This window comes from Gigantopelta aegis, chromosome 8 (genome assembly GCF_016097555.1).
Source record: "Gigantopelta aegis isolate Gae_Host chromosome 8, Gae_host_genome, whole genome shotgun sequence".
NCBI lineage: Eukaryota > Metazoa > Mollusca > Gastropoda > Neomphalida > Peltospiridae > Gigantopelta > Gigantopelta aegis.
The window spans coordinates 57672306-57699292 of record NC_054706.1 but is presented as its reverse complement, the minus strand read 5'-3'; the positions used below and the strand labels follow the sequence as shown (position 1 = coordinate 57699292).

The 26987-nt window shown below is 38.3% G+C and overlaps 1 protein-coding gene across 1 annotated transcript in view; it reads right to left on the bottom strand.

Moving 5' to 3' along the window:
* The window catches only part of LOC121379746 (neuropeptide SIFamide receptor-like), a 54344-nt gene extending 28674 nt beyond the window's left edge, over positions 1 to 25670 (bottom strand). Inside the window, exon 1 of the mRNA XM_041508394.1 lies at positions 25397 to 25670. Within this exon, the coding sequence (XP_041364328.1) occupies positions 25397 to 25670 (274 nt within the window). The remainder of the gene's footprint in view (positions 1 to 25396) is intronic.
* Positions 25671 to 26987: the final 1317 nt, after the last annotated feature.

Sequence of the window (26987 nt, the reverse complement as noted above, 5' to 3'; positions counted from 1 at the left end):
TGGAGCACCAGCTCACAGAATAAAATAACAAGATAATACAAAATAGTGCGGTCCTGTTGGACATATTGGATGTGGTATGGGATGGTTTGAAGCGATATTTTTATATGAAATGGTTGGTGTATGAAATAAAAGTAGCGTTGTTCAAACTAGGAGCAGATAAAAAGAATCATATGGGCCATATTTTTGTTTTCAAAACTTACCTACACCCCTCCCGCCCCCTCCCCCCACCCACGGACATGACGTACCTTAACGCAACGAGATGTGATGTGATTCGACATACATTATGCCTAAGTCCAGTCCACCCAGCCGCTTTTTGTTAAACATTTACAAACTATCTTGACGGTTTCTCGAAGTGGACACACGGTTTAACGTTTGGCATAAACACAATCCTGTCTAGCAAATGTTAATGACAAAATGGCTGGTTGAACTTACCCCCATATGTTATGATAAAATATGGTGATGTAAGTTTGATATGATATGTGAGATACGAACTAATAGTATAATTGTTCAAACGAAAAACAAGTCCTGTGCTTATAAAATTTTAAAGGGACAGACCCTAGTTTTTAAACGCTAAGGCATGTTTCTCACTAATAGAGCCGTTTATGATCACTGAAATTAAACATTGCTTATATTTTATTTTTTAGATTATTCATTTCCATACAACCGAAGTGTTTCTGGTCATCCTGGTGTTTCTAATACCACAAAACGCATCTTTCATATTTTAAAAAACGCACGTGCGTCTGAGAAGTAACGATTATGGAGTCGTGTTTTAGTCTATTTTAAGGGCATTTCAATGTCACAGACTCTTGTTTCACTCTGTTGTATCCAAATTTGTTATAGGTTTGTAAATTAACCAGACTTAGTGTCCATTTTATGGGTTGACACTATTGTTTAGGTGAAAAGTATGCCTTAGTGTTTAAAAACTAGAGTCTGTCCCTTTAAGAGTATAGATTCAAGACAAATATAATCTGAGTTCTTTAACGCCATAGCAAGACCATACAAATAGTAAGTGTTTGACGTCCTTAGAGATTCGAGTCTATATTCTTACGTTGTATCAACACAGGGCCTGGATTTACATTGACCAATGCTACTAATAGTTTATATACCACACATAGTGTATCAAACGTATCAAACCAAATATAAAAAGTGATGTCGGTTCATAGTTATGTTTTCAATATTGTCCTCCCTTTTTTCTAAAAAAGAAGAAACAAACGTGTTAAACCTTTGAAATGCGTAATGCTTCACTCCCAAGGACTTCTGAAGCGCACCACTATGGATGACATATACTTGGTTACACTGTGTCCAGTGGACGAATGGGCGCCGTCAACACACTTCGCAATGATGGAGTGGTTTGTATTCACTAATAACGCACACGACTGGCCAAACCGACTGAGGTCAGTCGCTGATCTGTAATTGTCGTGTGGTGAATATTGCCGCCATTAAATGTAGGATTCAGTCATTATTTTGAATGGAAGATTCATGTATACACTTGCCCATATATGGTTTGAACAATCTTCCTTGTTTGGTAAAAACAAATTCTGTTCTCAATTTAAGACATCTTTACACCATTAGTCGAAAACAAAAATAACAACCACCCCCTCAGAAACATTAAATTAACTTTGTATTTAGATTTATCGAGAATTGTCGTCATATTGTAAAGCACAAGAACCTTGTCATTAATTCATCAATTTACTTTTTTTTTAAACCCACCCACTATCTGGTGTGGGATGTTTGTGTTGTTGTTCGTGCTGGGCTGTCGTCAAGCATTTACTAATTAAAAATCGCCTTGCCTGGCTGTAAACATTACTCTCATCACTGAGTGATGAATAATGGTTAGCAATCAATGATTAAAGGGACATTCCTGAGTTTGCTGAATTGTAAGATGTTTCCGACTAATAAAATATTTCTACGATTAAACTTACATAATAAATATATTTTCTTGTTTAGCATATAAGTGTCTGTACATTCAGTGTGTTTCTGGTCGTCTTAATATTTGCAAGAGCCCAAACTGGATTCTGTTTTCAAATAATTTCATACGTACGAAAAAATTATATTTTAGGAAATAAAATGAAAATTAACCTAGTAAAAATATTACAACGATCAAAAACACGTTTAATATACAGCCACAAATATTTTATGCAGAAAAATATATTTGATATGTAATTACAATCGTTAAAAAGTCTCTGTTAGTCGATAAAATCTTAAAAAGTGCAGCAAACTCGGGAATGTCCCTTTAAAGGCGCACACCCTAGTTTCGACCTGTGAAAATAAAATAAAAAAGTTTGTTTTATTTAACGACGCCACTAGAGCACATTGATTTTTTTATCTTATCATCGGCTATTGGACGTCAAACATATGGTCATTCTGACACTGTGTTTTAGAGAAATCCCGCTGTCGCCACATAGGCTACTCTTTTACGACAGGCAGCAAGGGATCTTTTATTTGCGCTTCCCACAGGCAGGATAGCACAAACCATAGCCTTTGTTGAACCAGTTATGGATCACTGGTCGGTACAAGTGCTTTACACCTACGCACTGAGCCTTGCGAAGCACTCACTCAGGGTTTGGAGTCGGTATGTGGATTAAAAATCCCATGCCTCGACTGGGATCCGAACCCAGTATCTACCAGCCTGTAGACCGATGGCCTAACCACGATGCCACCAAGGCCGGTCCTGTGAAAATGGACACTAAGTTTAGTTAAATCTACAAATCTGTAACACATTTGGATAAAATTACAACAGAGTGAGTCTTTGGGGTGGAAACGGTGAAATACCCCGAACAATAGACTAAAACTCGACTCCATAACCGTTACTTCTCAGACGCACGTGCGTTTTTAAAAATATGAAAAATGCAGTTTGTGATATTACAAACACCAGTATGACTAGAAACACTTCGGATTCCCTTTCCGTTAGCAACTTACCAAACTAATCAACCGTTCAGTTTTTGAAACAAGCCAGTGTAACACGGAACACGTTTGACTGATTTACTAACAACGGTGTTCATAAATAAACACCACGAGTCCTTATATATATTTATTGCCGATGGCTACTTTCACTTTAACTATGTACTCGGTAACCGATAATATATTTTCTTGTTTAGAATATTAGTGGCTGTATATTAAACGTGTTTCTGATCGTTCTAATATTTGTACTAGGTTAATTTTCATTTTATTTTCTAAAAAAAAACATTTTCGTACGTACGAAATTATTTGAAAATAAAATCCAGTTTGGGGTTCTTACAAATATTAAGACGACCAGAAACACATTGAATATACAGACATTGATATTCAAAACAAGAAAATATAGTTAATATGTAGGTTTAATCGTAGAAATATTTTATTAGTCGGAAACATCTTACAATGCAGCAAACTCAGGAATGTCCCTTTAATTTAAACACTGCTTTACACAGAAAACAACGTCCTTCTCATTACACAAGAATTCATAACAATTTATGCAACAGTTGTCAGCGACTTAACATTTCCTTGTCTAGAGCAATTTGTTTTTGGTGTCGTTAATTCCACGCTTTCTATGCGGAACCGTCAGTATCGCAGCAGTGTGCTCGCTCATAAATCATTTGGCCACCAGCAAAAATAACCCTCACGTTATGATGTATCGATTGTGGTGTCATGGAGTAAACTGGGATAACGTACAATGCATATATTTGGTCTCCCCGAGGGCTACTCTACTTCTATCCATCTCGTCAATTATTCCGCTCCATTTATTATCTTGCGGCACCTCTTCTTGTTTACCTACTCAGTAAGTATTAAGCTGATGATTGGTTAAATGGCAGATTAACAGGCTGTATTCTCCCTGCCATGGACATAACTCTCATCCCTGTCGTCGACAGAACTCTCTGACAAAGTCAGAGTGTGTGCCCGCCCACGACAGGCGTGCGTGAAGAGTTCTCTGATGAAAGCATGCCAAACATTTACCACACCCACAGAACTATCTGGCGATGTCAGAAGTTGTGCCCACGACAGGCATGCTTGAACAGTTCTCTGATGGAAGCATGCCAAAAATTACCCACACCCTCAGAGCTCTCTGGCGAAGCTAGAGGTTGTGCCCACGACATGCGTGCTTGAACAGTTATCTGATGGAAGCATGCCGGAAATTACACACACCAGCACCACAAACACACTATATCCTCGTAAAAAAGTCGTCACACGTTATGTAATTTAAAAACAAGTAAAATACAGCCAATAAAAAAAAACCCAAACAAACAAACAAAAAAAACACACAAAAAAACGGAACAATAAAAACAAAAACAAAAAAGAAATGCTCAAGGATAGGTAATTAACGTGCTGCCATATTTCTTATATTTAGTAGGAGATACACAACAGTGGTTAGTTAAAGTTTGTTTTGTTTAACGACAACACTAGAACACATTGATTCATTAATTATTGGCTATTATATGTCAAACAATGTTGTAATTTTGACATAGTTTTATAAAGGAAAAACGCAAATATTTTCCACTAGTAGCTAGGAATTTTTTATATGCCCCATCCCACAGACAAGATAGCACATACCACGTTCTTTGATATACCAATCGTGGTGCACTGGCAGGAACGAGAAATAACTCAGTGGACCCATCGACGTGGATCGATCCCAAACCGACCGGGCATCAGACGAACGCTTTACCACTGGTCTACGTCGCGCCCAATTTGTTGGGAAATGTTTAGTTATGATAACCTAGCCGATGACCTAATTTGTTGGAAGATTTTTAGTTATGATGACCTAGCCGATGGCCTAATGTGTTGGGAAATGTTTAGTTATGATGACCTAGCCGATGGCCTAATTTGTTGGAAATTTTTTAGTTATGATGACCTAGCCGATGACCTAATTTGTTGGAACATGTTTAGTTATGATGACCTAGCCGATGGCCTAATGTGTTGGGAAATGTTTAGTTATGATGACCTAGCCGATGGCCTAATTTGTTGGAAAATGTTTAGTTATGATGACCTAGCCGATGACCTAATTTGTTGGAACATGTTTAGTTATGATGACCTAGCCGATGGCCTAATTTGTTGGAATTTTTTTAGTTATGATGACCTAGCCGATGGCCTAATTTGTTGGAAATTTTTTAGTTATGATGACCTAGTCAACGGCCTAATTTGTTGGAAAATGTTTAGCTATGATGACCTAGCCGATGACCTTATTTATTGGGAAATGTTTAGTTATGATGACCTAGCCGATGGCCTAATTTTGGGGGAAATGTTTAGTTATGATGACCTAGCTGATGACCTAATTTGTTGGAAAATGCGTCACCCCAAGAGTAGCTTTCTATGAACTACTTCCTATTTCGTAAACGAAGATCACTAATGGATCAAAGTCTCTATATCATTAGGTTATGTGTGAGTTCGGAGACTCTGAGAGATTGACCTAATCCACTTTTGTCACAACTCTGGATCAAAGCGTTATGGACTATTTTGTGAAGAAAAAAAATACCCTGCAGTACACGAGAAAACGTAATGCCACGGTGTCATGATTAATCTTTGATTTCGTTGATGGGGCTCATATTCGGCGAAAACAAAATACTTGATACAAAATATTTTGGTTTAGTTTTGGTGTTAAAAACAAGGCCAACCATTGCGTGGTATAGAGGCTAGCGTCTTCCTACATACTATATTGGTCAATCACAGGTATATTCGATGCGATGGATAGTATTTACAGCTCCTGTCACGATGGTAGTTAAGTTATTTTCTTGTGGAGGAAGACAGATACAGACTTCAAACACTACCACGAAAGTAATTTCATGCTCGTCAGCAAACTAATGATTCCTTAAATGGATTTCCCTTTCTAAGTGAGTTCTTAGTAAACGGGTTGCCTACTCCATACCCAAAGACTCATTAAGAGACAATGTTATTACCGTGTATAGAAATGTCGTATGGTGCAAGTCGGGATGCAGATCCAGTAAGATATCAGAGGTCAAAATTTAAAGTGTGTTTTGTTTAACGACACCACTAGAGCGCATTGTTTTATTATTTTGGATGTCCAACATTTGGTAATATTGACATGTAGTCGTATAGTTAGTTAGTTTTGTTTAACGACACCACTAGAGCGCATTGATTTATTAATCATTGCCTATTGAATGTCATACATTTGGTAATTTTAACATGTAGTCTTATAGTTAGTTTGTTTGCTTAACGACACCACTGGAGCACATTGACGTATTAACTATTGACTATTGGATGTCAAACATTTGGTATTCTTCACATTTAGTCTTAAAAAGGAAACCCGCTACTATTAGCCCACTGACGGATAGTCATAAAACACGCTACATTCTTTATCATGAGCAATTTTTTTTAAAGCACTATCTCACAGACAGGATATAGCATACCATAGCTTTTGGTGTACCAGTCGTGGTGCTCAGCCTAGAACGAGAAATAGGCCAATGGTTCCACCGGCAGGGATCGATCTTAAACCGACCTCTCATCAGGCGAACGCTTTATCACTGGGCGGGATTTAGCTCAGTCGATTGAGTGCTCACTTGAGGTGCTTGCGGCGCAGGATCGAACCACCTTGATGGGTGCATTCAACTTAAGGTTTTTGTTTGTTTTTTTGGTCAAAAGCCGTGGTATGTGCTTTTCTGTTTGTGGGAGAGTGCATATAAAAGATTTCTTTCTACAATAGGGAAATTGTAGCGGGACCGGCCTCGGTGGAGCAGTGGTTAAGCCATCGGACTACATGCTGGTAGGTACAGGGTTCGCAGCCCGGTACCGGCTCCAACCCAGGGCTCAATGGGTAGGTGTACGGCCACTACACCTCTTCTCTCTCACTAACCACTAACCAACTAACCAACTAACCCACTGTCCTGGACAGACAGCCCAGATAGCTGAGGTGTGTGCCCAGGACAGCGTGCTTGAACCTCAATTGGATATAAGCGCGAAAATAAGTTGAAATGAATGAATGAATGTCGCGGGTTTCCTCTGAAGACTACGTGTCAGAATTATCAAATGTTTCACATCCAACAGCCAATGATTAATTAATCAATGTGCTCTAGTGGCGTCTTTAAACAAAACAAACTTTCGTGGTCCTGACATTAAGGTCATGTTTTTTTGTGTTCTGTAGTTTAGTTTCCGAAAGTATACACGAGACAATATATCTGCTGCTGGGTTGTTTGTTCCCGTTCGCCTCATACACTAGGATGGAACTTATTGCATGCAGAAACTGTTTCAAGGTGAGTGGTATTGGTCAAATGAACAAAAGAGGCAAAAACATTGTAGTTTATCTCGTCCATGACGCACATTCAGGTTCAATTTATTGAAAATACATATAGAAAGTATTTCAAATTTAAGGTACCAGTTAAATGAACAACAGTGTCAATGATACGGTACAATGGTAGAAATAGTGCCGCCCGACCAATGTTTTTTCCGGTCAACATCACCAGTGGCCGGGATATATATATATACTGAGAGGCATAAATAACGCAATGGGGATTTTACTGAATATTTCCTGATAGAAATGTCATAGCATATACATTAAGCATTAGGATAACTAGTGTATTGGTAACAACTGTAAGTTAAAGAGGATATTGTTCAAATCGGGAACAAATGGAATAAAATGAGTTTGAAGCAACAAAACAGAACTGGGCGTTTATTACAACAACACATCATTGCATGTGAAAATCGTTTTGCACGTGCGTTGCCCGCACTCGTCTTCCTATAAAAGCAACATTTATTTAGTGTTTCTGTCTTTCTTCAATATGCCACGATTAAGTAATGCTGAGAGAAATCAAGCCATTGAAATTATCAACGCTGGAATAACCAATGCAATCATTGCACGACAGTTCCAAGTTCATGAATCGACAATAACTCGATTAAGAACACGATTTCTTGCAACAGGAAGCATCAGCGATCGCCCCCGCCCTGGAGCGCCACCTGTCACATCCGCCTGCGACATCTTCGAAATCGGTTCCAGACAGCTGTAGCCACTGCTAGAGTCACAGTTGGAAACAGGAGACGTCCCATTAGTGCCTGTACGGTTCGTAGACGTCTTGTAACGTTTGGCATAGTGTGTCGCCGTCCCTACCAAGGTCCGGTACTAACCCACATACATCGTCTTGCAAAACGTTAGGCAGCAAATGGTGCAAATCTTCAACGCAGTGTTTTTTTCTGACGATGCACAATTCAACGTTAGTTTTGCGGATGGACGTCAACGCGTCTACCGGCGCCACGGAGAACGATATGTTCAAGTCTATGTGATGGAACGAGATCGTTTTGGAGGCGAAAGTGTAAGGGTATGGGGTGAATTCAATAGAGATTTTCGGTAACAACTGGTAGTGGTCCAATTAAACTTTAATGCTGCACGCTACATCGACAATATCCGAATTTGCCCGTATCCTAATCCTAATTTGCCCTTATCGTAATCCTTATCCTAATCCTAATATCCTAATCGTAATTTGTCCTTATTGCAATAGCATGATGGAATCGGACGACTTATCTTTCATCAGGATAACGCCAGACCTCACACTATCAGACTCACCCAGGCGTTTCTTCGATAGCAATAACATCAATGTGATGGATATGGCCTGCATTATCATCCGATATGAATCCAATTGTGAACATGTGGGATGAACTTGGGCGTAGAGTTCATGGACAAGTGAACCCACCTCAAAATGTTGTTGAGTTGACTCAAGCTTTACAGCATCACTGGGCAGTCATGACACAGGCACGAGTGCGACATTTGTGCGAATCCATGCCCAAAAGATTGGTAAGATCGCATGGTGGACACACGCGCTACTGACTGTCGTCTCAAATTCACCCGATGATTGACGTTGCTCTGTACTCGAATGAGAGCTAAAACAGCTGTATTATGGAGCCACATTTTTTTTTTCGAGTTCACGTTCTTTATTTGCCTTAAAGGGACATTCCTGAGTTTGCTGCATTGTAAGATGTTTCCGACTAATAAAATATATCTTAGATTAAACTTACATATTAAATATATTTTCTTGTTTTGAATATCAGTGTCTGTATATTCAATGTGTTTCTGGTCGTCTTAATTTTTGTAATAAGCCCAAACTGGATTTTGTCTTAAAATAATTTCGTACATACGAAAAAATTATATTTTTGGAAATAAAATGAAATATAACTTAGTACAAATATTAGAACGATCAGAAACACGTTTAATATACAGCCACTAATATTTTATGCAGAAAAATATATTTGATATGTAATTACAATCGTTAAAAAGTCTCTATTAGTCGATAACATCTTAAAAAGTGCAGCAAACTCGGGAATGTCCCTTTAAGTTAAAAAAAACCTTATCAGCATAAATACATACATATATAATCACGATATATATACAAATATACAAATACAGGTGGAGAGTGATTAAAGAATTAATGGTAAAATTAACATAGTATACACAGACATTATTTAACATACATAAATTTGAAATTGCCATATTCATTGTGTACTTAATACATCGTAATTAAAATTTATATTGCGTTAGATTTATGCCTCTCGGTATAGTATTTTCCTGTTATCCCGTCGGACCGGCAATTACTTTGTGTTAATACGTTATGATTATATTTGTTTCGGCCGGTTTTGATTAGGTCCCATAGAATTTGTAGTTTTCCTCGACCGAATGTCCGGCAGAAATGTCTGCCAATTTCGACCCCTGCGGTGCAACTTATTCATTTTGTGTCATACATTCGTATGCAGGATCCTGAATGCAGAAGATATGTCCAGTTTAAAGGATCAGTTTAATCAGAAGATATGTGCAGTTTAAAGGATCAGTTTAATCAGAAGATACATCCAGTTTAAAGGATCAGTTTAATCAGAAGATATATCCAGTTTAAAGGATCAGTTTAATCGGAAGATATGTCCAGTTTAAAGGATCAGTTTAATCAGAAGATATGTCCAGTTTAAAGGATCAGTTTAATCAGAAGATACATCCAGTTTAAAGGATCAGTTTAATCAGAAGATATATCCAGTTTAAAGGATCAGTTTAATCGGAAGATATGTCCAGTTTAAAGGATCTGTTTAATCAGAAGATATGTCCAGTTTAAAGGATCAGTTTAATCAGAAGATACATCCAGTTTAAAGGATCAGTTTAATCAGAAGATATATCCAGTTTAAAGGATCAGTTTAATCGGAAGATATGTCCAGTTTAAAGGATCTGTTTAATCGGAAGATATGTCCAGTTTAAAGGATCAGTTTAATCAGAAGATATGTCCAGTTTAAAGGATCAGTGTAATCACAAGATATGCCCAGTTTAAAGGATCAGTTTAATCACAAGATATGTCCAGTTTAAAGGATCAGTTTAATCACAAGATATGTCCAGTTTAAAGGATCAGTTTAATCAGAAGATATGTCCAGTTTAAAGGATCTGTTTAATCAACTAACGAGCCAGTGGCAATGTAACGTATTCGGTATGTCACGACTGGGATATCAAAGGCCGTGGTATGTGCTATCCTGTGTGGCATGGTGCATATAAAATACCCCTTGCTACTAATGGACAAATGTAGCGGGTTTCCACTCTCAGACTATATGTCAAAATTACCCAATGTTTAACATCCAATAGTCGATGACTAATAAATCAATATGTTCTAGTTGTGTCGTTAAACAAAACAAATTTTAACTTTATTCTGTATATCAGTCTCGAAAGATTTGACTTTACAGAATACTAGTATATAGTTAAATGGTGTCGGTCTGGGATCAATCCCCGACGGTGGGCCCATAGAGCTATGTTTCGTTCTAACCAATGCACCACAACTGGTATATCAACGCCCTTTGTATGTGTCATCCTGTCTGTGGGATGGTGCATATAAAAGATCCCTTGCTACTAATGGAATAATGTACCGGTTTTCCTCTCTAAGACTATATAAAATTATGTCAAAATTACCAAATGTTTGACATCGAATAGCCGATGATTAATACATCAGTGTGTTCTAGTGGTATCGTTAAACAAAACAAAATTCTTAATGTGGCAATGTTTTGTGGTGTGGTGAACAGCTTTTGTTTGTTTGGGGTGTTGTTTTTTTTGCATTGAAAATAATTTAGTCAGCTATATTGCAATATATCGATTTACATTGTTATTGACTTTTGTAAATGATTGTGTTGCTCAGAACTTAACCAACCGAACGAAGGTACGGCAGGTATATTAAGTACACGTTCCACCTGGTGTCACATTCTCATTTAACTCCCTTCCGTTTCTCAATACCTGTGCAAGTTGTTATGATTCCATCTAAGCTAGCCATCTCGCCATGATTGCAGCATCAGCAAGGCATAGACACCAACATTGTTTGACACCTATCAGTTAATTAAATAAGGTGTGTTGTAATTGTTAAACTGGGAGATTTTTGATAATGGTTGTGTCGGTGAGTTGAAAATATATTGCATGATGTTTTGTTCATAACGGGATGTTGCTAAACATATATTTTGTTTCCTATTTATAAAAAAAGGTGATGGCGTACCGTTTGATAAAACATTCATTTACTGTGTTGCTAATGGTGGCTGTAAAGAATAACCAGCTGTAGACGGGACAAAGGGAACATGTTCTTATATAACCTGTCGAGACAAATACTGTATAGCGGATCAAAAACCGTGGTAAATGGAGACAGGATACTAATATGGTTTTATGGTGCGACGTTTGCGAACAGGTGTTTGTCTTGCATCTAGTAAAGTAAGTCGGTTTTTAAAAAAAATCAGCATAGTTTTTCATCACTCATGATTAAAGTAAATTATTTCCATTGTTCCCGATGCGTTAACACATCGGAAGTGTTGTATGTTTCAATTGTGTTCTTCGTATATGTATTGTAACGGGTAGGCCTGGCAACAGAATATTCTGAGAATGATGAAATACAAAAAGTAGTAAGACGTGCTTCAACCCTTTCGATGGTTCCATTGGATAAACTTGAGGACGTTTGGGCTGACACAATTGCCGACAGTCCCCAACGTGCACAGGTGACACAACTGATGGACTATGTTACGAACACGTGGATAGAAGGACCATGGTCACCAGAAATGTGGAACCATTTTGGCAATGATAGTCACCGTACCAATAACCACTTGGAAGGATGGCATCATAAAATAAACAAAATTGTCCAGAAGAGTCATCCGAACATTTTTGAGGTGGTAGGGCTTCTAAAACGTGAGCAGTCTGTAATGGAAGTAAAATTGCACCAACTGGATTGTCACTGGCGAGCTCCGGCACGAAAACGCAAATATCGCACTATCGATGCCAGAATCCGCTCTCTGAAAGACGAGCTGATCAACAACCACATCACCGACATGGAGTACACAGATCACATAGAAGAACTTCTACATTTCAATTGATCACTGCGAGAATAAAATATGTTTTTGAACTACGAACTACAAATAAAAATATTAATATAATGTAATATTCTTTCTATGGGAAAATGTATATAAAAGATCCCTTGCTGGGTTTTTTGGGGTAAGAGTAGCCCATTCAGCGGGTTTCTTATTATTATCTCCGTGATCCTTAACCATATGTGTGACGCCAATATATTTAATTAATTAATTAATTAATTTATTTATTTATTTATTTATTTATTTATTTATTTATTTATTTATTTATCAGTACTGTAATACCCACAACGTAACCAGCGATATGAATTCGTACTAGTAGGTGCGGGATTAAGCTCGATCGGTAGAGCGTTCGCGTGGGATACTTGACACATAGGATCAAACCTCCTTAGTGGACCCATTGGTGTGTGTGTGTGTGTGTGTGTGTGTGTATGTGTGTGTGTGTGTGTGTGTGTGTGTGTGTGTGTGTGTGACAGTGGAGGCATTGAAGATGAATTCCATTTTGTATCAAAATGTTTATTTTACAATGATATTAGAGTATCATATTTAAAGAAATATTTGTATACAAGACCATCTACTTTTAACATAATCAATCTTTTGTCTTCAGAAAATATAAAAACTTTAAGGAATCTTGATAAATATGTAATTTAATTTGTAACTACATATATATAAAAACTATATGTTTATATTTTTATTATCCTAATTCTTACGTTTAATTTTTTCCCCTGTATTTGTATGCTGTAACCTATTACACAACTGTTTCTGTTTTATAACTGTATTCTTGTCTGTTTTGTGTTTATAGTCATGCTGACTTTGGCAAATAAATAAATTGAACTGAAACCGAATTGTAGTAATAGTAGTAGTAGTAGTAATAGCTGCGGTACAGTATCATCTCGTTGTTACCTTTTGACTGCGAACACCGTCAACCAGGTAAAACGGCAATTAATGAGTACCGGGAAATCACAGATCATCACTGGTACATTTCAGCTTGTCCGCTAAGTAGACACAATTTAAAGATCATTTATACAAGTTGTCGACTTCGCGGGCCATAACCGAACCAATGATTATTAAGGATAGGGGTTAGTTGACAACGGGGAGCGCTATGGATCGCTAATGATCGGTACAGTTTAGTACGGACCACAACGGATTGTCACGAATAATGCCGGATCGTATCCGTGGCTAACACGGCGTCCTGATCCTTAATAGTGTGACCGGGGCTTTAAAGCAGGCGTATGTCAATTCAAATGCAGCATACTCTCTCTCTCTCTCTCTCTCTCTCTCTCTCTCTCTCTCTCTCTCTCTCTCTCTCTCTCTCTCTCTCTCTCTCCCTCTGTGTGTGTGTGTGTGTGTGTGTGTGTGGTGACATACTTAGTGTATCCATATGGTAGCACACCATATTAACAGGGACGGAGAGTACCTGTAGCTCATACCACGGACGTGTTTAAATTAGTATTGATATATTGCATGTGTGCCATCACAGGCAGGATATCACGTACCAACACCATAGATTTCCAGTTACAGAGAACTGGTAATCTACGAGAGGTCACAGTACAATGCAGTCCCATTAACACACTTACAGGGACTCACTGTTTATTGACTTCTGTACCAGGCTCCGTTTCCATAAACGTACTTACAATGTAAGTCAAAGTGTAACACTTGTCAGCCTAATTTAAAGGGACATTCCAGCGGCCTCGGTGGCGTCGTGGTTAGGCCATCGGTCTACAGGCTGGTAGGTACTGCGTTCGGATCCCAGTCGAGGCATGGGATTTTTAATCCAGATACCGACTCCAAACCCTGAGTGAGTGCTCCGCAAGGCTCAGTGGGTAGGTGTAAACCACTTGCACCGACCAGTGATCCATAACTGGTTCAACAAAGGCCATGGTTTGTGCTATCCTGCCTGTGGGAAGCGCAAATAAAAGTCCCTTGCTGCTAATCGGAAAGAGTAGCCCATGTAGTGGCGACAGCGGGTTTCCTCTCAAAATCTGTGTGGTCCTTAATCATATGTCTGACGCCACATAACCGTAAAATAAAATGTGTTGAGTGCTTCGTTAAATAAAACATTCCTTTCTTTCTTTAAGTATGTTGGTAAGTAACATACGTTGACTTCAGTACGTTTATATATACGAGGCTAGTAAAACCCGGCGTCTGGATATGATGTTTATATATCCTTGAGTCTGCAATTCATGTGCCCTGTCATGGACAGATCTCTCTGGAGAAGTCAGAGGTTGTGTCCACGACAGGCGTGCTTGAACAGTTCTTTGATGGAAGCATGCCAAAAATTGCACCAACAATTCATGTGCAATTCCCATTCACACCATAAACAGCCAAAATTATCACCATCCTTGACGGTGTGACCTTGTTTACTTCTTTGATGCACTGTTTGAGACTTCTTGAATGCGGTATCAGTTACCAGTAGTATTATCATATGTGACACCGCCCGGTAGAGCGAATTACTGAACACAATGCAACCCGTGCGATGACCAGCACATTATGAAAAGAGACACGATTAATACAACTTGTAGACGAATTGCCACTTGCGTCCTCTTGAGAGCACAATTACATTTTTCATTTGCATAGTATTTTAGTGTCAAAACGAAGTGGTATTTACCGTCTAATAATACTGGTATGTCAACATGTGGCGTCTTTATGACTGAACTGTACACTTATAGCGAACGGCAATTTTACATGGGAACTTTGTTGACTTGCAAAAAAAAAAAAAAAAAAAAAAAATCTATTACGCTATGCGTTCAAAACACTTTGGCCAAACTATAATGTATCTCAACCCTCGGGATAACATGGTACGATTTGTAAATTCATGCATAAGATGATATGAAAGTATTTGACCTTGAGATCATATTATTTGAACTCTTCTGTGATCTGCTTTGAAGAATTTCAGACGGTACCAGAGGGGTGTAAATGTGATTGCGCCAACTGCATAAACATCTACGTCATTTATAAAGATCTTTCGTTTGGAGATCTATTCAATATTGGTGTTTGGCGATGCCAGTTTATGGCCTTTTAAACTGGCATCAGTAAAAGTAAATGGCTTTTTCATGGAAAATGAAATGTGAGTAATGTAGCCAAACTGAATGGCAAATAATATTTTAAATGTTATTAATTTTACTGATCCATAAAAATAAATTCATATGAAACTGTGAATAACGGCACAGCCGCAATATTTCACCAGATATTTTCTTCTACGGTCAATACTGCGTTAAGGGAATGTCAAAGGGTGACTTCTTAAGACAACTGACTGCTTAATACAGATCAATTTGTACTATATTAGACGATTTGGGAGAGCAGTGATGTAGACCGTTAAGCCAGTTAACTGTGTAATAGAAATGGGCTCTTGGGGTATATATTATTGCACGGCAATGATTGGTGTGGTTAGAATCAGTCTCAACATGTTTGATTTCTTTTACTTTCTTGTGTAGTTGTCATTTGTTTGTAATCATATGTTTAATTTAATTTCATCCACCTAAGGTTCAAGTACGATGGTCTGGGCAGACATATCAGCAAACTATGTGTCTCTATGAGGACAGTGCCCGACGTTTAAGAGACAGGCTTTATGTATTGAGTTAGTATCTGGCTGGAGCCGGTACTAGAATACCAACAACCCAACACCTACCAACATGTTTTCTTTTCTTTTTTGTTTTGTTTTGTTTATTTGTTGTTGTTGTTTCGTTTGTCAGCTGATGTGTGGTAGGTATTAAGAAATGCATATAAAGAGATTTTGATCAAATTAAAACTTAACATATCAATGATTTTTGAGGTGAAATATTTTTATGTCAATATAGTCGTAATTTGGATATGGTTATCTGTTGCAAACTTGTTTTTGACACAAAATTTATTTTCTTGATTTTGGTGCAATCTAAGTGTGTGTAAATACAACGCATTTTGTTTTATCACACACGATTCTGAACAGGTACTGCTTTTACATAAAGCGTGGTCATGTTCTTAAGAACATTATGAGTCGTATCATGTATCTGCATATTTTTGTTTCTGGCTATACCTATAGTTTTGTATCTTTTATATTATTGTGTAAAATATTGTATGTTGCTATGTGAAATCGTAGCTAAGCAGTCGGACATAAGGCTGGTTGGTACTGGTTTGTCAGCCTGGTACCGGCTCCCACCCAGAGCGAGTTTTAACGACTCAATAGGTAGACAACTAAACCCTCTTCTCCCTCGCTATCCACCGACAACTAATCCACTCTCCTGGACAGGCAGCCCATATAGCTGAGATGTGTGCCCAGGACAGCGTGCTTGAAACTTCATTGGATTTAAGCACGAAAATAAATTGAAATGAAACTATAAACTCTTGACACAGTAACAACTGTCTGCCAGTATTTGGTCAAGATCATCATGCTTATGTTCTTCGGTGTTGTTGTTGTTGATGTTGTTGTCAGAGTTTCGTTTTTTCTCTGATCCAAACATTCAACGGTATATCCAATTAAGGTTCAAGCACGCTGTCCTGGGCACACACCTCAGCTATCTGGACTGTCTGTCTAGGACAGTGGGTTAGTTAATTGTTAGTGGTTAGTGAGAGAGAAGAGGGTGTAGTAGCCTTACACCTACTCACTGAGTTGTTAAAACTCGTGGGAGAGCGTAAGCAGATTATTTTGCAACCCGCTACCTATCGACGCCGCAGTCCTATCGATACATCATCACCCGATTGGAAGACTCTCACTGACACACGAGAATTAATCAGACACAATAGTCCTCGCCGCTGTCCAGGATGCGCCATAGCCTCCGTTAATTGACCTTTTTATCCCGATAATGAGCCTACGCGATTGATAAGCATCACGTCGAAGCAGATCGGCTCTCCGGAATCTAAGTAACGTACAAAATGTGCACTGTGATGCCACACGCTTGGGTTACTCCTCTGGCCTAAGTACCACTGATCAGTTGTAAACAAGCCACTTCAGGTAGAGCGCATTTGGAAGGATTGTATCAATAATATGACAGTCTGACACAGTGGACTTGAAGTGTAAAGTCTTGGGAGAAAAAACAAAACATAGGCACACTCTAGAAGCTGCTGCAGCTGATGGTTCACTTTTAGGAGGAGATCACCTGTCGGTCAGAGTCATCTTGTTATAATACACGTTGATCTATATTCCTTAATCCTAACCCTAAGTGGGGCGGGACGTAGCCCAGTGGTAAAGCGTTCGTTGTTTGATGCGAGGTCGGTCTAGGATCGATCCCCGTCGGTGGACCTATTGGGCTATTTCTCGTTCCAGCCAGTGCTCCATAACTGGTGTAATACAGGCCGCGGTATGTACTGTCCTGTCTGTGGTGTGGTACATATAAGAATCCATTGCTGCTAATCGAAAAGAGTAGCCCATGAAATGGCTACAGCGGGTTTCCTCTCTCAATATCTGTGTGGTCCTTAACCATATGTCTGACGTCATATAATCGTAAATAAAATGTGTTGAGTGCGTCGTTAAATAAAACATTTCTTCCTTCATTCCTTCCTAACCCTAAGATTCATGGGGGAAATCACGACCATGTTAAAACATCCTATGAACTCAGTCTTGTGGAGAAATACGAAATTAAATACGGCAAAGTATTTGATTTTCATGTCTTTCGTCCTTTGGTTGACACCTAATAACCGATGTGTTTGTGTGTGTGTGTGTGTGTGTGTGTGTGTGTGTGTGTGTGTGTGTGTGTGTGAGAGAGTGTATGTGTGTGTGTGTGTGTATGTGTGTGTGTGTGTTTGTGTGTGTGTGTGTGAGTGTATGTGTGTATATGTGTGTGTGAGTGTATGTGTGTGTGTATGTGTGTGTGTGTGTATGTGTGTGTGTGTGTGTATGTGTGTGTGTGAGTGTATGTGTGACTGTGTGTGTGTGTATGTGCATATGTGTGTGCATCTGTGTGTGTCTGTGTGTGTATGTGTGTGTGTGCATGTGTGTGCATGTGCGTGTGTGTACATGTGTGTGCATATGTGTGTGTGTGTTTGTGCGTGTACATCTGTGTGTGTTTGTGTGTGTATGTGTGCGTGATTATGTATGTGTGTCTGTGAGTGAGTGTGTGTGTGTGTGTGTTTACGTGTGTGTGTTAGTGTGTCTGTGCGTCTGTGTGTGTGAGTGTGTATGTTAATGTGTCTGTGTGTGTGCGGACGTGTGTGTGTGCGTGTTGGGTTTTTGGGGTGTGTTGGGGTGTCGTTAAGCATCAGTTCATTCATATTATATCTAATTAAGGTTGCTACGCGCCGTGGGTTCTGAACACAAGCCCCAGCTATGTGGACCGTTTGCTCACGACAGGGAATACTGCTTAGTGAGTTGGAAGTAAATTTAATTGTTTTACTGTAGCACATCATAACTGAAATGTGGCAGTTATCTGGGTTGAAGCCGGTATTAGGATACTCAACCAACAACTACAAGTCTTAAATCCCTGGTTCGTACAGGGTTTGTATCCCGATGTATAATTTCTCTTGAACCTTCACACAATCTATATTAGTCCCCAGGAAGAATGCCTAACACAGATTGGACTATATATTTAACAGGCTGATTTAGAGGTTTGCTAAAAAAAAAAAAAAAGGGACTAGAAGTGGAAGTTCACCACATTTTACTGATAAACAAGCAGATTATATGCATATTCCCAGATTCAGAAACGGAATTGGCGATATTAATATGACGCAATTCTTAATGAGATTGAACTCAAAACCCGGTGTCATGACTCATCTGGGTTTATGCGTTACTTAACGGTTAACGTTCTTTGCGAATATCAGGGCTTATATCACTCATTAATATCGCATTTTTTATTGCTTATTAATATCTCAGATGTCCTGAGATACCCAGTGACAGCGGATGAAGACAAAAAAGAGGATGAATGTAGAGAGAAAGAAACAAGAGAAGCGATGATGTGGGATAAAGCTTTAATTGATTTTGTTGTCTTCATGTTCTAGTTTGCATTGTTTGGTAAGAGAAGGTACAGATTTGTCCTGGGGTTTTTTTTGTGTTTTGTTTGTGATGTTGTTGTTGTTGTTTGTTTGAGTTTTTATTTTTTATTTTTGTTGTTTGTTTGTTCGTTGTTGTTGTTTTTTTTTTTGTTTTGTTTTTTTGAGGGGGGTTGATATAGTAGCTGTTGTTGTTTGTGTTTTTGTTGTTGTTTTTTGCTGTTGATTTGGGGGGTTTTGCAGTGCTGGTTTTTGGTGTGTATGGGTTTTTTAAATATTTTTTTATTGCTTCTTATTTTTGGTTCTCTTATGTTGTTCTTTGTTTTGGTAGGTTTTTTTTTTTTTTTTTTTTTTTTTGGGGGGGGGGAGGATATGGGTTTTTACTTGAGGGGGTTGGGGGGAAGGGGATGTTGTTTTATTTTCTGTTGTTTTTGGTAGTTTTAATTATTGTGTTTCTTATTTTAGTTTTAGTTGGTTTGTTTTGTTTCTGGGGATCGCTTGTAATAGAGACCACATGTAAAATATTAACATTATCTGAAGATATGTTTGTTAACAAGCATCCTGATAGTAGTGCTAAAGTAATATATGCCCCTCGCCGGGCCCAAAACAGTTTCGTATCTCCTAACTTCAAGGGTCATGACTCTTTGAAAATCAAACGTTATCTGTAACAGTACATAATAAAACTATACACACATTTTCAGCTGAATACCTTCAGGCATTGTGAAAAAAAAACCCGTCCAGAAAACAGTTTCGCATCTCCTAAGTTCAAGGGCCATAACTCTGTCAAAAATGGGTACATTGTCATAAACGTTATATGAGATATGCAACTGTGCACGACACAACGATCAACAAAATTTCAGTTCAATGTCTCGAGGCATTACGAAACAAAAGTCCGGAAAACTATATGCGAGACAGACCGACAGACAGGCAGACAGACAGAAGGACGGCGACGAAACCTATAAACACATTCGGTTGGACCTGTGAGGGACTAGTAACACATAGACAATATGAACAAATGGACACACCAAACAACGTGAGATATATTCTTTGTAATGATTTTACGTTAACAAAAAAAAGTTTGTTTTGTATAACGACACAACCAGAGCACATTGATTTATTAATCATCGGCTATTGGATGTCAAACATATGGTCTTTTTGACACAGTCATAGAGAGGAAATCCGTTACATGTTTCCATTAGTTGCAAGGGATATTTTTATATGCAGCATCCCTCAAACACGATAGCATATACCACAACCTTTGATATACCAGTCGTGGTGAACTGGCTGGGGCGAGAAATAGCCCAATGGGCCCACCGACGGCGATCGATCCTAGACCGTCCGCGCACCAAGAGAACGCTCTGCCACTGGGCTACGTCCCGCCCCTTTTACATTATCAAAGGCAAATGTGAGTGTTAAAAGTTTGAAAGAAAAAGACAATGAAAAACGAAATCACTCAGCATTGTGGATTTACAATATCACCCAATTTATTTTCAACCAACTGGGCAACAAGACTTGGTTTCGAGGCTTTTTCTTCCTTTGTTTTGGAAGCATTGGTCTCGAAATAAGAATCGACCGAAGGATTGTTTTGAAAATTACTAATAGTTGTTTTTCGTGACATTTTCAAATGGCATTATATTGATTGGTCTATCCTGATATACGAGGAAACGTACAAAGTCCGACACACAATTTGAGACCAAATTACTCATTTCACGGCTCCTGATCAATAAGATAGCATGTGTGTTATCCTCCATTAAGTTAACATGTTATTCTAATGCAAAACACAGCTTTAATTAATATACCCATATGTTTTCGAGATCAAAACATCTCATCGATTATTACCATAAAAAATACGTTTCCCTTTTGGCAGTATTAGTCCAGTACATCAGTGGTAAAATGAAAAGACTATTAAAAAACCAAACACATAAAAACACGGAGAGAGAGAGAGAGAGAGAGAGAGAGAGAGAGAGAGAGAGAGAGAGAGAGAGAGAGAGAGAGAGAGAGAGAGAGAGAGGTGGGGGTGGGGGTGGGGGGGGGGGTATCGTTCAGTTTCAGTCTGGTAGGTACCCAGTTCCTATTTTAATATCGGGTACAACCCAAAAACTGAACAAGCTAAACTTAATGGGAAAATGTGCTCCACCTACACTGACACATGCTTCACAACTAACATGTCAAAGGTGGTGAACTCCGATATCATAGCTGGTTGGTACAGGGTTTGAATCCTAAGGTCGTGTCCTCTGATATCATAGCTGGTTGGTACAGGGTTTGTATCCCGACATCGACCCCCACGCAGAGCGATTTGTAACATAATGCGGAGGTCTAGGGTAGCACTAAACCAAATAGGTTTTAGTTGGGTCATAGTTTGAGGTGCACCGAACTTTTGATTGAGAAGTGAAGTCCTGTGATTGGTTATAAATGTGAGTGTGTTGGTTCTAAAAAAATTAGTTTCATCTGGGCTAAAAAATCTGAACGACATGATATTATTATTATTATTATTGTTGATGATGCTATTATTGATTTTATTATTAATATTATTATTATTATTATCATTATTATTATTGTTATATTTTAACATTGCATTATTTGTTTGCGTAAGGGGAAACATTCCTTTGCTGAATATAACTAGAGTAAACTTATTTCCGTCACAAAAGTTATAGTGTTAGTAGTGACCGGAAATATATACGTCATTCTTAAATACCAAAGTGAAATATTCTGAATTGCTAAACATACTTTCGATTCGGGTTGAGACGTAGCCCAGTGGTAAAGCGCTCGCTTGATGCGCGGTCGGTTTGGGATCGATCCCCGTCGGTGGACCCATCGGGCTATTTCTCACTCCAGCCAGTGCACCACGACTGGCACATCAAAGGCTGTGGTATGTGTTATCCTGTCTATGGGATGGTGCATATAAAAGATCCCTTGCTGCTAATCGAAAAGAGTAGCCCATGAAGTGGTGACGGCGGGTTTCCTCTCTCAATATCTATGTGGTCCTTAACCATATGTCCGACGCCATATAACCGTAAATAAAATGTGTTGAGTGCGTCGTTAAATAAAACATTTCCTTCCTTTCGATTCAGTTGGATTGTATTTCTAAAGCAATAGTCTCAGAAATCCAAGATTATTATCTAGCGCGTGATAAAAAATAAAAATAAAAATAAAAATAATAATAATAATAATAAAATTTCAAAAGACAAAATCTTGAGCTTCTATAAATACAACCTTTGCAGTGATTAAATCAAATGTTATATACATTTTGTTTAGAATATCAGTGTCTATATATACTCAGTGTGTTTCTGATGTTTCTAATGCTTGTCGTAGTTATACTTCACTTTACTTCCTACTATACTGACCGGCCTCGGTGGCTTCGTGGTAGGTCATCAATCTACAGGCTGGTAGGTACTGGGTTCGGATCCCAGTCGAGGCATGGGATTTTTAAATCTAGATACCGACTCCAAACCCTGAGGGAGTGCTCCTCAAGGCTCAATGGGTAGGTGTAAACCACTTGCACTGACAAGTGATCTATAACTGGTTCAACAGAGGCCATGGTTTGTGCTATCCTGCCTGTGGGAAGCGCAAATAATAGATCCCTTGATGCTAATCGGAAAGAGTAGCCCATGTAGTGGCGACAGCGGGTTTCCTCTCAAAATCTGTGTGGTCCTTAACCATATGTCTGATGCCATATAACCTTAAATAAAATGTGTTGAGTGCGTCGTTAAATAAAACATTTCTTTCTTTACTTCCTACTATACTGATTATAAGAAATAAGAAATCACACTAAAAGGAAAAAGTGACTGCAAACAAAGCCCTCATCCAAAGCCCTCATCAACTGACATTCCATCTGATATCACTAACACTCAGTCCCATATGATATAATATTTCTACTCTATACAAAATGTTTGACATTCAATAGTCGATGATTAATACATTAATATTCTCTGTTGGTGTCGTTAAACAAAGCAAACCTGTTCTTGTTATTACTCTTCGTCTTTCACACATTACGAGGCTAATAGTGAGAGAAATGTAGTCTACAATAACAATTGTTTCCATATTTCTTGTTCTCAGTATAGTTTATATATTTGTCATACATGCATTATGTGGTCACAAAATCGAATTTGGGCTACTGTAAACATTAGCAGGGGCGGGATTTAGATCAGTCGGTTGAGTGCACGCTTTAGGTGCTTGCGTCGCAGGATCGAACCACCTCAGTGGATCCATTCAGCTGATTGTTTTTGTTTGTTTTTCTCGTTCAAAACAATGCATCACAGCTGGACAAAGGCCATGATATGTGCTTTCCTGTCTGTGGGAAAGTGCATATAAAAGATTCCTTGCTGCATTAGGACAAATGTAGCGGGTTTCCTCTGATGACTACGAGTCAGAATTACCAAATGTTTGACATCCAATACCCGACGATTAATTAATCAATGTGTTCTAGTGGTGTCGCTAAACAAAACAAAACTTTAACTTTAACAAACGTCAGTACGATCAGATACACATTACATATACAGACATTGGTAATATAAGCAAGAGCATGTTTTTAATGAATAAGCTTAGTAGTTAAAATATTCTAGTCGGAAAGGTATTACTATAGTATCAAATTCAGTTAAGCTGTTGTCATCTACAATTGACCTACCTAATTAATCATGTTTTTATATCTAATACGTCTAATAAGAATGCAAAGTGATGATGTCCTGTGATATACAATACGCATGCGATAGGGTTTTTTCGTTTTTGGGTTTTTTTTTGTTATGCATTTTGAGCCAGTGACATTAATACTGAATAAAACCTGTCTCTTCTTGTCAAACTCAGAACAGTCTTTAAAAATAAAGTATTTAAATTATGCTTATCATTGTATAGGTTAATGATAAGATTGACGACAGTGGTTCAAATCCCGTCAAAGCTGGCTCACACATTCATTCATCTTTCTCATCTATCACCCTCTGCCTATCATTCTCATTATCTTAATATGAAAAAAAACTTTCCAATATTGTCGTCCAAATATTTGGATCACACACATATATATGCTTATTGGTTAAGTAAGGAAACTACTTCTATACAACAAATAGCACAAAGGATGTATTTGGGCAATTCTTGTTTCCGTCATGACATTGTATTGCTATTTAAAGGGACATTCCTGAGTTTGCTGCATTGTAAAATGTTTCCGACTAATAAAATATTTCTACGATTAAACGTGCAAATTTGACGCATAAAAATCTCTGGTCAGCAATAGCATATTTTCCAAATGTGTACAAACGTGCATATAAACGATCCATTACAGTTAAAGGGACATTCCTGAGTTTACTGCATTGTAAGATATTTCCGACTAATAAAATATTTCTACTATTAAACTTACATATTAAATATATTTTCTTGTTTAGAATATCAGTGTCTGTATATTCAATGTCTTTCTGAGTGTCCTAATATTTGTGAGAAGCCCAAACTGGATTTGTTTTCAAATAATTTCGTACGTACGAAAATTTTGTTTTAAAGAAATAAAATGAAATTTAACGTAGTACAAATATTAGAACGATCAGAAACACGTTTAATATACAGACACTAATATTTTATACAGAAATATATATTTGATATGTAATTACAATCGTTAAAAAGTCTCTGTTAGTTGATAACATTTTAAACATTGCAGCAAACTCAGGAATTTCCCTTTAAAACGTTTTTAAATATGCAGCTCAGCACAGTATAGATCAACAATTAGATTTACACACACACAGACCATAGGCGTACGGACGCCCATTTTTGTAGGAGAGTGTGGAGAACCTGATGTTTGCCCGAATTAAACGAAAATGCCCCAATCTGGATAACAACATATATTCATGTTAGCATTACTACCAAATAAGTAACTAGTGTTATAAACGAGTCACTACGTATTGTACGTGAATCACAACTAATATCTTGTCTAGAATGATGAAAATGGTTCAAGCCAGCTAATTTTCCCCGAATATCTCTGTCGGTGTTGCCCGAGTCGGAGGATTTGCTCCAGTAATAGGGGGTAACTGCCAAAGACCAAATACTTTTTAGATCACACTCATATATAAATTATTAGAGATTGAATAACAAAACCATATCTATACAACAGACATCAGGTATTTGAACGACTGTGTTTTCTACCATGCATTGCTAGCAAAGATTAAATTATTTACACAATACAGGTATTTGGAGGACTGTGTTTGTACCATGTATTGCTAGTAAGGATTAAATTATATACATAAAATACTCAGCTTACCGTTGTATAAGTTGACGATGAGATTGACAGGCACACAGAACAGCGCCATGAAGATGTCGGCCACGGCGAGGTTGACGAGGAAGTAGTTGGTGATGCTGTGCATGGACTTCTTCTTGATGACGACGACGATCACCATGACGTTGCCGACCAGCGCCGTGACGAAGACAACGGTGTAGGCGACGGTGTAGATGACGATCATGTAGACTGGCTGTTTGATCAAGGGGAAGAAGTTCTCCTTGTCCGAGATGTTCACGGACACGTTTTCGGTAGTCATCGCGGTTCAGAGTTTCCAAGCCGCCTCTACCCGGAGTATTATATGAGAGATGGTTTGTTAGTCAATGCTCATAATTTCCCGAGTTTGCAATGAGTAATTTCCAAAGGTGTTGTAGGGTCAGATAGAACATCATAATTTGTGATCCTGGGTTTTGTTTTTCTTATTTGTTTTTCACAAAAACTAACAACCACAAAAGAAGTTGTTAAAAGTGTGAGTTTTTGTGCCTTTTTATTGACATAAAAATAAAGAATAGTGTTATTAAAATGGTAGTTTACTCATTTGGATACAACGCTTTCCAACTTGGACTCAGTAGTTGTATTTTGTTTCAGCACTTCCGGTCCATCTCTTTGCAACTTTTCTCAACACTTCATAACTTGAATTCAAACTTTTGAACCTTAATTCATCTCTGTGCCATCCTTTGTAACATGGACTCAACACTTTTATATACTTTAGTCCAACTTAAGGCAAACTGAGCTCCAAACTGTGAAACACCATTTTAATAGTTGGGTTCATAACATTGTAACTTTTAACTCTCACGCTTCGCAACTTTGACTCAGCACTTTGATCTTATTGCAAATTGAGCTCAAAACGTTTCAACTCTGGTTTAACATTTTACTACGTGGGTTCCGAACATTACGACTTTTAACTCTCACACTTCGCAACTTTGACTGACTCGACACTTTCGGCTTCATAGACTGGCGTAATACACACGCTATATAGAGAAACACTGGTACTCGTTAAACGCGCTGAATCTCATTAGTCTTCCATTCAGTCAAAAACTCCAGACGAAACACTGGAAGCACGATCAATGCCTAACTATTCACTTGGCAACTTGGAGCGGTCGTCGATAGAAAAAGTTCCAGTAATTATCGGCTGGCCAGTATACTAGTATTCCAAAATCTATCATCCCTACAAGTTATCGGAACATATATCTGTAAATTTACTCGATGTCTGGGTTCACTTTAGCTTCTGTTCTGCTATATTAAAAAACACACACCTCAAAACCCAGTTATTTCTGATATTTACATACACTATACTAACAGCAGACGAGACATACGATGGGCCATACTAACATAGGATAATGTTTTCCATGAAACATAATAATTATTACTACTAGACGCCGACGAATTAATGACGGAGAGCGCTTGACAGGCAGTATGACGGCGATGCCATTGGCTTCACTAGAGTGATTCGCTGACGCCTTGCGTGGCTGGTGGCTGGTCACAACCTATCACAATGTGTGGAACCCTAATGCCACGTTTTGGTTGTACACGGTGGTCCCACACCTTCACTTCGCTCGCCGTCGTCTGTGGCGCA